Source organism: Anolis sagrei, chromosome 2 (assembly GCF_037176765.1).
Source record: "Anolis sagrei isolate rAnoSag1 chromosome 2, rAnoSag1.mat, whole genome shotgun sequence".
NCBI classification, from domain to species: domain Eukaryota; kingdom Metazoa; phylum Chordata; class Lepidosauria; order Squamata; family Dactyloidae; genus Anolis; species Anolis sagrei.
Genome location: NC_090022.1, coordinates 69,928,443 through 69,941,817, shown reverse-complemented (window position 1 = coordinate 69,941,817; position 13,375 = coordinate 69,928,443). Strand labels below are relative to the sequence as shown.

At 40.9% G+C, this 13,375-nt stretch overlaps 1 protein-coding gene across 1 annotated transcript in view; it reads right to left on the bottom strand.

Moving 5' to 3' along the window:
• DNAH1 (dynein axonemal heavy chain 1) overlaps positions 1-13,375 on the bottom strand; it is a 185,706-nt gene that overhangs the window by 17,930 nt on the left and 154,401 nt on the right. The window contains exons 56-62 of the mRNA XM_060765847.2: positions 9,902-10,093; positions 8,251-8,418; positions 7,902-8,093; positions 6,519-6,650; positions 5,127-5,252; positions 4,392-4,511; positions 3,086-3,235 (exon numbers count right to left, since the gene is read on the bottom strand). Of these exons, the coding sequence (XP_060621830.2) occupies positions 3,086-3,235; positions 4,392-4,511; positions 5,127-5,252; positions 6,519-6,650; positions 7,902-8,093; positions 8,251-8,418; positions 9,902-10,093 (1,080 nt within the window). The remainder of the gene's footprint in view (positions 1-3,085; positions 3,236-4,391; positions 4,512-5,126; positions 5,253-6,518; positions 6,651-7,901; positions 8,094-8,250; positions 8,419-9,901; positions 10,094-13,375) is intronic.

Below are 13,375 nucleotides of genomic sequence, written 5' to 3'. Positions count from 1 at the left end.
GGAATGAGTCCAGAGGAGGGTGGCTAAAATGATCAAGGATTTGGAGAACAAGCCCTATGAGGAGCAGCTTAAAGAGCTGGGCATGTTTAGCCTTAAGAAGAGAAGGCTGAGAGGAGACATGATGGCCATGTATAAATATGTGATGGGGAAGTCATAGCGAGGAGGGAGCAAGCTTGTTTTCTGCTGCCCTGGAGACCAGGACACAGAGCAATGGCTTCAAACTACAGGAAAGGAGATTCCACCTGATCATGAGGAAGAACTTCCTAACTGTGAGAGCTGTTCAACAGTGGACTGAGAATGCATCAGAGATACTTAAGAGTCAGAATCTCTCATAGAAGAGACAGATGAAAATGCCTTTTATCTCTCTTTAAAACCCTGTGAGTTTCTCCACACTTTTTGCTCCTTAGAAACAAAAGGAAGAATCAGAAAAGAGCCATTTTATGTGCTTTCAGCCTCCACAGGGCCTCAGTTGTGCAGCCAACTCAATGCTTTTGGAATCTAAACTTTTATTTTGGCATTTAAACTTTGCTTTCAGCACCTAAACCTTTCATGCGCCCCAAGCCGTATCACCCAGAATGAACACTTGATCCTTCACATTGTGCATCCCATCACAATGTGCCTGTGCCTCTGTGGTATTCAGTCGGTCCTGATCTGAGTCCTCAGGGAGGGTAAATTGGTCTTGCCCATAGAACTGATCAAGCTGTATATCGGCTACTGGGCAGCCATCCCTTAACTCCTCATTACAGGTGTTGCTACTAAAGGTTTGCAACATACTTTCCCTAAGTTTTGTAAAGGATCAGAGCTGTTTCTGTTGCAGCTGACACAGTTAATTGATGGGATAATTGAATGTATTGTTTCCTCATGTATTTAGTAAGCTACTGTGTGTTTGTACTTAGAGTTTTGCATTATCTGTGTTGGAGTTTTGCATTCTCTGTGTTGGAGCTTTGTATTCTCCGTGTTTGAGCATTGCAGTCTATGCATTGCTTGTGGCTCGTTCTGAGATGAAAAACCTTTGTTTGTTTGATGCCGGGTTGTTTGTTTGATGCCAGGAGAAGTTACTGCAACCATCCAGAGCTGAAGATAAGGCAGCAAGTCAAGGTCACTGAGTAAGAGAGACTGTATATTGTTTTTTGTTACAAGTCTGCTTATCAAGGTGGAATGAAGACGACTCACCGAAGAGACTGTTTTATGTTATGTTTTTGGTGAGAGCAATTCTTCTGTTTTCTTTTGTATGCAGTGAATACAACTTTATTTCTTTTCTACTTAAAGCTGAAGACTCGTGTGTTTTTCTTTTATGAGTTACTTTATCACACATAGAGTTACAAGGGCTAGAGTCAGTCTGCGGGCTACTCATGCTAAACGCTGACAACAGGAGAGATCAGGGCTGTGCCTGTAATCAATTCCAAAACAAACCATTCCCATTAGGATGGTAAGTAGAAAAACAGAATAGATTCCTCTTACAAAAAGAAAAAGTTGAAAAATCTCTTCACAAACGTCCTCTCAAAAAGGGCCATCTCCCTGACCTCAACTGTCCCTAATGCAATGCAAATGAAACATATCAACCTTGATAGGGTAGTAAAAGCTAAATGCATTGAATCAAGCCAATATCTAGTCAGGCAGACAGTAGTCACTGAATACAGTCAATAAAACCCTCTAATTCAGTAATAAAGGCATGTTTTAACTGGAGCACAACAGTCTCATCTGAGCTAAGAGAGGACAGATTTGGGAAGGTGGGTATGGCCTTTCCTGTCAAGGTGGCAAGTATGATCCCTGTATGTGAAACACAAGCAAGGAACAAGACTCCGCATGAAGAAGGCCACCTCCATACTGCGAAAAAAAAGAAAAGAAAAGAAAAGTTGTGACTTGGATCAAGCAAAACTAGATTGTTCTACTGAAGAGTTGCAGGTCCACAAACAGAAAGCTGAAATAACCCATTACTGATTATAATTACCCTGCTTCCAAGTAACCAGTTATAGACAATCTGACCAACCAAGTCAACCAATATAGAGGGTGGGCTGAGACTGGTTAGTACAGAGGAGTTATGAAAGAAAAAAACTGATGGCAGAAGGATGATACACGGTGTCCTGGTGCAAACTCCTTGATAGTAATCTATCTCCTTCATTAAGTTATGATTCACACATGTAGTGCCAAAGTCATGACTTAAAATGCAAGACTGAAGAGGAATGAGTCATTTTACTCTAATTCCAGTATACCCATGCCACCAACCAGTGATGACAGAAGAAAGATCACAAAAGCCACTTAATCTCATAAAGGATTTATGATAATTTGGACTCATAATTCAAAAAAGCACCATGTTACTCAGCACTAGTTGTTCTTCAAAAGTAATTTTCTACCCACTATTCATGAGCAATGAGTTTCATAATGTATTATTGGCATTTTACTTTCAACTTTATTTTTATTGATGTATTTCCCCCAGGACTAAAATTACCAAAATGTCTCAATGGGTTGAAATGTCTCACATTTCTGAAATAATGAAATAAAATGTTACACATTGTGACAATGGTCTACTGTTAATAGTGGTATTGTTCATGTTTAACACTAAAGCTATGTTCCCTTTATCTCAGCAATATTGTTTTTATGAAGTTGCTTATTACTGTGCTTGTTTTATTATTTTATTTGATTGATTTTAATTGTGCCTCTGTTTTTATCTGTAATTTTTGGGTTTGTCTCTTTGTAAGCTGCTCCAAGTCCCCTAGGGGAGATGGTTTGGCAGGGTATAAAAATAAAGTTATTATTATAACACTTATGATGTTCAGTCTCTAAAGAGGCTGTGTCTGGCTACAAGAACAAAATCAGAAGCTTCTCTGATTGCCTCCCTCCATACAGCCACAGAATGAATGGCAGCGGCTGCCATGACTAAATGGCAAGTTGTGGGGAAGCAATGGTTTTTATGGTGAGCAGAAGAGAATACCAACATTTCCAAAGAAAAAAGCCCTATATACACAGGCATAAGGTGGGGTTATGTCCGTGAATGGAACTAACAGGATGCCAGCCAACATGGTTAACGCAAAGCATAATTTCCAAGCTCTGAGATACCTCTTCCCACATGGATGAGATAGGGTACCTGTTTCAGCAAGACAGGTTCAAGAGCTGGATCCAGTTCTTCCCCTACATTCTCCAGGAGAAATGGCTTTCCAAAACGAATAGCATTTTCCAAGCTGCGCAAGAAGTCCCGGTCACTCAACTTAGATGTATCTAAGCCAGAATCTTTCTCCTTAAAAAAAGACAATACAAAGCAACTCAGCACTTGTAACAATTGGGGCCATATCCTTCTTGAATGTGAAAGACAAAGATAATTAAAACTGGAGTCTGAAAAGGCTACTTTTTGGGACATGTTAGATTCTGGGATCGGAAGTCTAAAGAGAAACTTTCTAAGCTTGGATGTTCATATAGATCAGGGGTTTTCAAACTTTTCAAAACAGAAGGGCAGTTCATGGTTCCTCAGACTGTTAGGGGTCCAGTCTATAGTTTGAAGAAAAAAATGAATTCCTATGCACACTGCACATATCTTATTTTTAGTGCAAAAATATATATGAAAGAACAATACAATATTTAAAATGAAGAACAATTGTAACTATCACAAACTTACTAGTATTTCAATAGGAAGTATAGGTCTGCCTTTGGCTGATGAGATAGCCAAGTTAATTAGTGTTGTTGCTGTGTGCCTTCAAGTCGTTTCAGATGTAGGGCAACCTTAAGTCTGAAGTTTAGGGGGCAGGTAAATTACCTTGAAGAGCCGCATCTGGCCTGCGGGCCTTAGTTTGGGAATTTCTGACATTCTAGATATAAGCATTCAGTTTTCTAATGAACTGAACATGGCAGGTGTACTACTTTAAAGTTCATTTAAAACTAGGCCAACATGACATTGTTTGAGGTGATTCAGCAAAGCATGAAAGCAATAAAGAGAAATGCTTGTATTGGGAACAAACTGTCTAACACTACACTCCTGATATTGTTTTTCACAATTCACAGTTCAGCACTCTGTTATGATTTTGCTTCACACTGACTGGTTTTCAAATTATAGAATCAAAACTTTAAATTGAGAGACAAACATCTAAGCTTTTTATCCAACGAAGGTGAATGTTGGTTTTTTCCATCATGGCAGTCTTTGCATGAAGAAAAGACTAGAAGAAACCACAATGTCAGTGGGGAGATGAATATGAATCTTAAAACATTCAGTCATCCATATGTTCAGATAAATAAGGGTATCATCTTTCACAACTACAGCTACCATTTATAAATTGGAAATTGTAGGTATAAGATGTAAATACAAGCGTTTATATTAATGGGCCTTTAACATCTGAGGGAAAAAGGTAACGTGGTTAGAAGTGAATGTTGTTTCACAATTTGTCAGAAGGAGAAATACCTACCAAATTTTTTATCCATTTGTTGGCTTGTCCCTGAGGATCTATGAATAGAGTCCAGCGCTGAGAGAACTGTGTTATCATTCCATTCTCCACAGATAAGGTATCGTTGGGCAGACCTGCTATCTGTTTAATAAGAAAAAGCACACTGTGTTGTCGAAGGCTTTCATGGCCAGAATCACTGGGTTGCTGTGAGTTTTCTGGGCTGTATGGCCATGTTCCATACATGGCCAGGCTGTATGGCGATAAAGCCCAGAAAACTCACAGCAACCCAAAAAGCACACTGTTTTACAGTAAATGCAGATGTCTGTGTATCTCCCTCCTAAACAAACAAACAAAAAAACTGCTCCAGCGGAACACATTTTCTAACTAAAAAGGGCAAATTCTGTCAATCAAACCAATTTGTATCTCCTCATTTTACTCAATTCATATTACTCCCGTTATTGATTGGAAGGCAAAGAGCTAAGTATGACATTTTGCATTCTATTGAATGGTTTCTACAATGGAAGTAGGATCAAGGCAGCAAGGACATGTTTGGAAAGTTTTCAAACATTGGGCTGAACTATGACAATAGATTTAATTCTGACAAAATCCCTGGATATTGCATTTCAACTACAGCAACTTACGGCCAATTCTGATAAATAACAGAAACCACACTGGAATGCACGTATCTTTTTTCCTTTGTGAAAAGAAGTATTGCTATTTGATGCATACAGAAGCACAGAAAAACATTAACATTACCTGCCATGATCGTATTTTCACTGGGTCTCCAAGTGTAGCTATCAAGTTTGGTTCTTTGGTATGTGGAACATTATGTGAGTCCAGATGACTTATCCATTCCTCGTAAAGTGCTATGCGGTAGTGACCCTATGGAAGATAATATTTCATTTCTTATTAAATCAATGCAATTTTTACTTACATGAAATTCTAACTATTTATGCCTGATTATTTGCTCTTTGCATTGAAGGGGAGTTTTGAGGTCTATGTGCCCGAATCTTTTATATCCAGGTCTCCTTGAACAGCAACTTTCTGATGATGTTTCACTCTTCAGTTCAATTCAGACATTATAGCTGAAGACTTGCATGTTATCATTTCATGCACCGATTGCTTGTATTATTTTTATCTTGGGCTTACTGGCAACAGAGATGCAGATCTTGCATCCGAAGAGGTAGCTACAGAAATGTAACTATGACATCTCTTGATGCTACCCTTCAAAATCTACCTTTGAATGCCTTATGGCCACCTCCCAATATGGTAATTTTCAATGTGCTGGCTAGTGAGGCAAGGAATAAAGATGTGGACAATTCTATCCCTGTGGCAGGATGTGCTGAGACAGATGGTTGCATTTTCTTGCTGAGTTCTATCAGGATTCTGTTATGTGAGTCTATCTTAGTGCGCCCCATGATTGGGAGAAGGCTGAACAGGTCATTACTCACTACTTCATTCTGTGGTGCCTTAAAATGGTTGTGTGTGTGTGTGTGGGGGGGGGGGGGGGGTTAGATTACTTCCACAAATGTAAGATTTGTGGAAAACCTTTGCTTGTTGTGATTGTACAGCAATGATAAATGTGAATTATATTAATTATGATGCTTTAAGTCAGAATTACAATATTACAATTCTGAATGGAATACAAGTCACAACTGTTAAGCCCAAATCAGAGATGACTATGATCAGTTTGCAGTTCCAAATCATGATTAGATTGGGTTTGCAATGTTGGTAAGTGCTAAACAGAATTGGCCCCAATTTTGATGTAACAGCAAATCACGTTCAAGCAAAAAGAACTGAGGGAATCAATTTGCAAAGCATTTTTAGCTACCAAAAACACCTCTTAATATGTTATTGCTGTTCTACCTGATGATAACATGAATTCTTGAGGAATCAGGGTGAAACAAGGAAAAAGACAACCTCTAAAGTATTCATGCTCAAACCATTTTAACATCTCATCAGTGGGTAAATGATCAAATCTTGATACTAGTATTCAACTGTAAGTTCAAATAACTGATCTAATGTAATAGCAGACAGAAAAAAGTTGGTTCTGATACAGACCTTTTCCTTTGAAAGGCCTTATGCTTGATCAAACATAAATCAGGACAAACCTCAGATATTCTGGAGGGAAATGTTTCTCTTGCTCACCGTGAAAGGGCCCAAATATGCAATGAAGCCAGATGAAACGAGCACGTCCCCCGAAATGTTGTTGATCATATAATCTAGGTTCTGGACAGTCTCTTGCCAGCGTACCCTTTCATCAGCAAGGCCATTAATTAACTTAGAGGGGGAAAAACATGCAGATGTTACAATTCGGCTTCTTTGTGTAGGAAGCATCCACTATCTCCCAGCAGAAAATCCGAGAAGAGAACAATGACTGGGAATTTCACTGGACCATGGTAAATGAAAGAAGAGGCCATAATTTGGATTGTGATCAAATTAGGGTCAGTAGATGTTTTGTGACATGGCTAAAATCTTATATTGGAAGGGATACTGTGTTTTATTTGTTTGTTTACATCACAGTACTCCTCCTCTCTCTTGAGATGGAATCCAAGGTAGCTTATATTAAAAAATCCGTATTATGCTAAAAAGCATACAAGAGTTTTAAAAAGTAAATGCCAATGTTATTAAAGTAATGTTTATTAATAAAAATTAAAACATACAATAAAATACCGATATAGCACACCACTTTGCACATACCACAATTAAAACAATTAACACTTCAAAGGCCTGCCTGAACAGAAAGGGCTTACTATGTTGGCAGAAAGAGAACAGGGAGCGGGCTCGGAGCTGCTATGGAGAAGGCTACTATAATATTGCATCAATGAAGTTCCACTCTGGCTACTGGTTCCATAATGAACAAGCCTGCTTGAACCAATATGTGTGTGCTCCCAGGGAGCCTCTGGCTGGACTTCTGCAGTGGGGTGCCAACAGCAGCTCACCTCCTTGCACATCTCCAGCAAATCTACTGGGATCTGAAGGGTGGGAGCAATGGTCGCTCTGTTCTATGTGCCTTGCACTCTGCATTGGCCACTGAAAGGCTGAGAGAGAGCAAGCACACCTGCCCTTTGCATCAGACTTGTGAAGTTTGGGGAGGCACTGCAGAAGAAGCTATTGGATAGTTCCTTGCACAACAGATAGACTCAGCTTACATTGCAGATTTAATTATTTGCAATGATTTAAAATGTTCTCTCTAAGAATCCTAGATCTTCCAATGCGACTCTGTGGACAACCTTTGTTGGACACTAACCACAAAGTCATGTTTAAGGACAAGATTACTAAAGAGGTATTCTCTTTAAACCTTACCAAATATTTTATTTTTGATTTTTCACTTTTTTGGGGGCACCTAACCCTAGTGAATGAGGAAGGCTGACTATTCATGGATGCAAATGTGGATGTATCCAACAAGATTCCACCCCCACCCATCCCAATACAATTTTCAAGCCACATATTTGCCACTAGCTCACTGGATTTGCAACTGGATTTGCAAAGCCAAAATAGAACAGTTGTACAACCAGCTCTGTCCCTGACCTTGTCTGCTCGATTTAGTCTCTGCTCACACTGTTCGCACTTCATTTCCAGCTCCTCTTTGGTTGCTAGGGTGCCTCTGTATTTGGCCTGAAGACTGGCAATACCATCCTCCACTTCTCGTAGACGTTCCTTGGCTTCATCAAGTACCTTCTGTGTGGCTTGTAGGTCTTCTTCTGCTTCCCTCAGGGCTTGCTACAGAAATACAAATCCTTATGAATGCCAAATTTTCAAGCAAAGAGCCACTTTTTTATGAAACCACCTTTTTAAAAGGCCCACAATTTCCCCTCCCCCGCCTTTTTAAGGTATATAACAGATGCCTTTCAAGGAATAACACTGCTGTAGTCCTTACTCGCTTTGGCTCCACAGCTTTTGCCACAAAGTGGTACTTGTGCATAGCCCTGACCCACTGGCAGATAGATGTGCAGGCTTTGGACACTTTCGCTATGGCTGATGGCTGAAATTCTTCACTGTCAATATATGGCTGGATTAATTTAATGATAGCATCTGCAATGTTATCCTGAAATTAAATAAAGAGATAAAAGTGTGAGAGATCTGGAGGGCCAGCTCTGACAGCAAAACCAGGATATGGAATAAGGGCAAGGTATTCAGATCACATGCAGAGGCTGTGGAATGCTCATCTTCTTGACAGAACATCTAGTAAGCTACATCTGCTTCAATGGAAGAGTGGACCCAGCAACTCGAGGCCGGAATTGTTACACATAGGGATATTAAGGAACTTGAGTTTTTCTTGGACATAGCCCAGTGGATCATTCTTTTTGGAAAATGGCATTCATAGACTTATGGAAAAACACCTTTTGGAGGTCATACTTTTATTTTATTTTAGAAAAGCATAATCTTTCAGAGAAGAGCCAAAAACCCTTTAGAGTAGAATACTCTCTTGTGATCCAACCAGATATAATTATGCGTCAGTTGTTAGACTGAATACCCTGTTATGTCTAATCTGTTAGGAAAACAGAGATTTTGCCAGTGCGTAAAAACAACAAAGCTTTAGAAGTGTTTTTTAATGCCCCCCCCAAAAAAACTCTCCCATAAAACAACTTGTTTTATTTCATGCACTCAAGAGACAAAAATGAAGTAGACTTGATGGAGAGCATGTGGTCTGCAGTCTCTTTTACAACTTCTCAGGAACCATAGAGTAAACGAAGCTGCATACCAGAGCATACATATAGGAAACAGTAAGCAAAAAAACAAAAACAAAAACAAAAACAAACAAAATGTATTTCAACGAGGACAAATATAAGATACTACACTTAGACAGAAAAAATGAAAGGCAAAAATACAGAATACGGAAAAAAATTCCCTGGAGATCTTGGAGTCTTTGCGGACAACACTGAACATGAACAAAAAATGTGATGTTGCAGTTTAAAAAGCCAATGGGATTTTGGGCTGCTTCAGAAGGAGTATAGTGTCTTGACCAAGTAAAGCCATGGTACCCCTCTATTCTCCTTTGGTCATACCTCAACTGGAATATGGTGACTAATTCTGGGTACCACAATTTAAAAGAGATATTGACAAGCTGAAATATGTCCAGAGGAGGGCGATTAAAACGATCAAAGGTCTGGAGACCATGCCCTATGATGAGTGGCTTACAGAGCTTGGTATGTTTAGTCTGCAGAAGAGAAGGTTGAGAGGAGACATGTTTGCCATGTATAAATATGTGAAAGAATGTCACAAGGAGGGGGGAACAAGCTTGTTTTCTGCTTCTCTGGAGACTAAGACTCAGAGGAATGGGTTTAAATTACAGGTAACTTGGAAGAACATTCTGATAGTAAGAGCTGTTTAGCAGTGGAGCTCTCTGCCTCAGAGAGCTCCTTTTTTGGAGGATGTTAAACAAAGGCTGGATGGCCATCTGTCAGGGGTACTTTGAATGTGCTTTTTCCTGTAGAGCAGTGAGATAGACTAGATGGCACATGAGGTTTCTTCTAATTCTAATTCTATGATTCTGAGAAAAGGAAAATAAGCGTTCCCATGACACTTACCTTATCATATTTAAACAGGCTTTCAAGAAATTTCCCTGGATCCTGAAGGAGGCCTTTGCCAGGCTCCCAATAATCATCTAATTTGGAGCCTGGCTTCTCTCCTGCCACTTTCTTAGGCTTAACTCCTTTCATAATGCAGACAGCTTCAATAACCATTTTAACACCAAGTGGAGGACGCTGCATGGCTCGTACCTAATTGAAAATATGGTGAAAATAAGAAGACCTATAGATCAGATTACTGCCCTATCTGGCAGAGAGAATTCTGTTTTGGTGGCAATATTAAGGCATGAAATTAAACACAATTAAAACATTAGCTGTGCATATAATTTGGAATATGTTCTTTAATCCAATGTCAAATCAGCCACATCTGCCAGAATGAAAACCGATAGCAGTATCAGCGATGATGTTGTGGATGATTATGATGCATTCATATCCCATAGAAACATGATAGTTTACAAATAATGAGAGGAAAAGTTCCTGCCCCAAGGGGCCTATATTCTAGAAAAAAATACAAGGAGTGGAAACAAAAGCAGTGGTATCACAGAAAGAATATACAGTTATTTCAGACATGCGTGCAGCTTGCTTACTTTAAGCTTGCTGACAAAAAGTGCAAGCATTGAGACTGAAAAGAAGTGGCACCAGGAAACTTTTTCAGCAGTTCCAGATATAAACAAAAAAGGGAAAATGTGGATAAATTTCAAATAACCCCTCTTTGAAGCTCTCAGGGTGGAGCAGAACAGGCCAGGGAGTACAAGAGTATAAAAGAGGCATGGGCAAACTTTGCCCTGGAGGGCCGAAGTTTGCCCATGCCTGGTATAAAAGCAGAGAGATGTGGGGGGGGGGGGGGGGGAGGAAGAGAGGAAGAGAAAAAGAGAGAAAGAGAGAGAGAGAGAGAGAGAGAGAGAGAACATAATGGATTATAAAGGTGAGAAATCTCTGTTGCAAACAGATCAGTGCTGGAATTTCAGGAACAGTATCACTGTGATCCATAATGCAACTGCTTGATTATCTTTTCTCAGTTTCATGGGATGAGAATCTGTAGCTATCCCAAATGTGTCTGTCTCTGAAAGCATACCCTCTTAGATTTGATTCAGATACGCATAAAGTAGCCAGGGACAAAAGAAGACAATTCTTCCTGTATCTTTTAGCTAATTAGGACACAGAACGTAATACTTCTCCCATGAAAACCTTTGTTTGAAAAAGAACTCACTTCTATTCAGCCATTAAATCTATAAAAGCCCATCTCATGCCAAAAGGTGGTAGATACATATGGCTTAGAAAATTATCCCAAGTCTGTTGGTTTGGAATATCATGGGACTTCTCTGCTAATAAAGCAAGATAGGATTCCAATGCGGGAAAACATTAGACTACAATACTATATACTACAATATATACAGAGAGCTGACGGATCTTCTTGCACCCATCACTCGCGGTAAATGGATTACCAATTTTTCAATTGGGTGTTGTTGCTCTAGCTTTAACTTGGTTACCAGGACAATTAGCAGGTGATATCATTTAACCCCAGGCTGTGAACAATTTCTCCAATTGATTTCCAAAGGTTCTGTCACAACAGCACTGCATGCCAGATGTCCCACCCCTTATCAGCTTACTACTCTTGTCCAGTGGTTCTCAAACTGTGCTCCACAAAGCCCTTAAGGCTTCGTGCACCACAGTTAGGGGCTCAGCCCCCGACTCCCACCTACGAAACACAGGGCTTGTAGAGACCCGCTGCCCTGACCTACAAGGCCTCCATACCTCAGGCTCCTTGCCTCATCTGGCTCACTCCGACCTCAGCTGCCCATTTCCTCCTCCTAATTTTTCCGGCCCAGGACCCCCGACCTTGCCCTGAAAGCCAGCTTGGCACTCTTTGTCTGGAAAACTATGCCCTTGGAGGCAGAGAAGGCTCGGAGTTGGAGAAAGTCTCTTGCAGCACTCTGAGGTGTGCACCAGAGCTTGAGAGGGAGAGATCCAGGGATTGAGCCAGCCAGCCAGCCAGGATTGGGGCCCAATGCACACCAGTTCTGCCCGCACCTTCCCACCCCATGAAGCCCCTCAGCTCAGCTGCCCACCCTTACCTCACTCACTCTGGTCTTGGCTCCCAGCTTCCTCCTCATCCTTTTTCTGGCCCGGGACCATCCTCACCTTGCCCTCCAGGCTGGCCTGACCCTCACTGTCCCCTGTGAGGAAGCAGTGGTGGTGGAGGCCTCAAATTCTGGGCCATGCCCGAATGGTTGAGTGGGATGTGGGGATGAATGGAATGGAAAGGGGGAGGGGGCTTCCACATCAATCAATTGGATGTATTTGTGAAGTAATGTAAGTTAATCCTGAGTCGTGTGTGTGTGTGTGTGTGTGTGTGTGTGGAGGAGCGAGCCCTTCCTGCATCGGGGTGGGGGGGGGAGGGCACTCCATATGCTCTGGTGTCTTTGACCAAAGCATTGGATCGCTTTCCTTTGCACTGCTTCTCCAGTGACCTGTGTCTTTATTTTGGGAGGAGGGTGTTCACGGATCCTTCTGGCAGAAGACTGCTGGGAGGGAGGGGGGTGCATTGGTTTTCAGGCAAGAGGGTGATATGGTGATGAAGCACCAAGGGTTTCAGTTGGGGCCCTTTTCCATCCCCGTTTCCACCACCTTCTGATGTACCAATGACTCAGTTTGCACATCAGAAACGTGGAGTCCACACACACACTGATTTTATCTGTGAAATGTATGCATTTGTGATTAACAACACATTTTATTTCTTATCTGTGTCTCCCAATCACTCCCAAGGAAAGGTACAGCAAAGTCTAAACATATGATCATAAAATACATACAATAAAAGATATGCTTCCTTCCAAAGCAGGCCAGCCCCAGAATCACATGTACACAGCTGAGGGCTCTAGGTACTGGAGGGTCCTCCTGAGGGAAACCCTGTAGTAGGCCTGTCTCAGGGTTGCCATCTTCAGAAACAGTGCAAAAGGCACACAATCTCATGTGAAAAATACATAGCAGGGAATGACAAAAGTTTGGCCCAGAGTCTCCATGTAATTTCCAAAAACCTGCAAGGCCTCCCTTCCACCACATTTTATGTGCTTTTACTGCAAGGCAGAAGCAGGTTGGGCTTGGTCCTATTATTATTATTATTATTATTATTTTTATTTTACTGACACAAAAGCACAGTATGTCACAGCAAACGAGATCTATATGCTGGATTTCGTATCACAAAATCACAAGTCGAACACTTCCAAAGCGCCTAGGACTGTGTGATGTATTTTCGAATGATGCGCGCAGATCCAAGTAAGGTGGCCTTTTGCAGTTGACAGATCGTGATTTTGTCAATGTTAATTGTTTCCAATAAACTGAGATCTTTTGGCACGGCACCCAGTGAGCCAATGACCACTGGGACCACCTGTACTGGATTATTATTATTATTATTATTATTATTTCAAATAATAATAGTAATAATAATGGGGGGGGGGATTTGATTAGTGTTTTTCC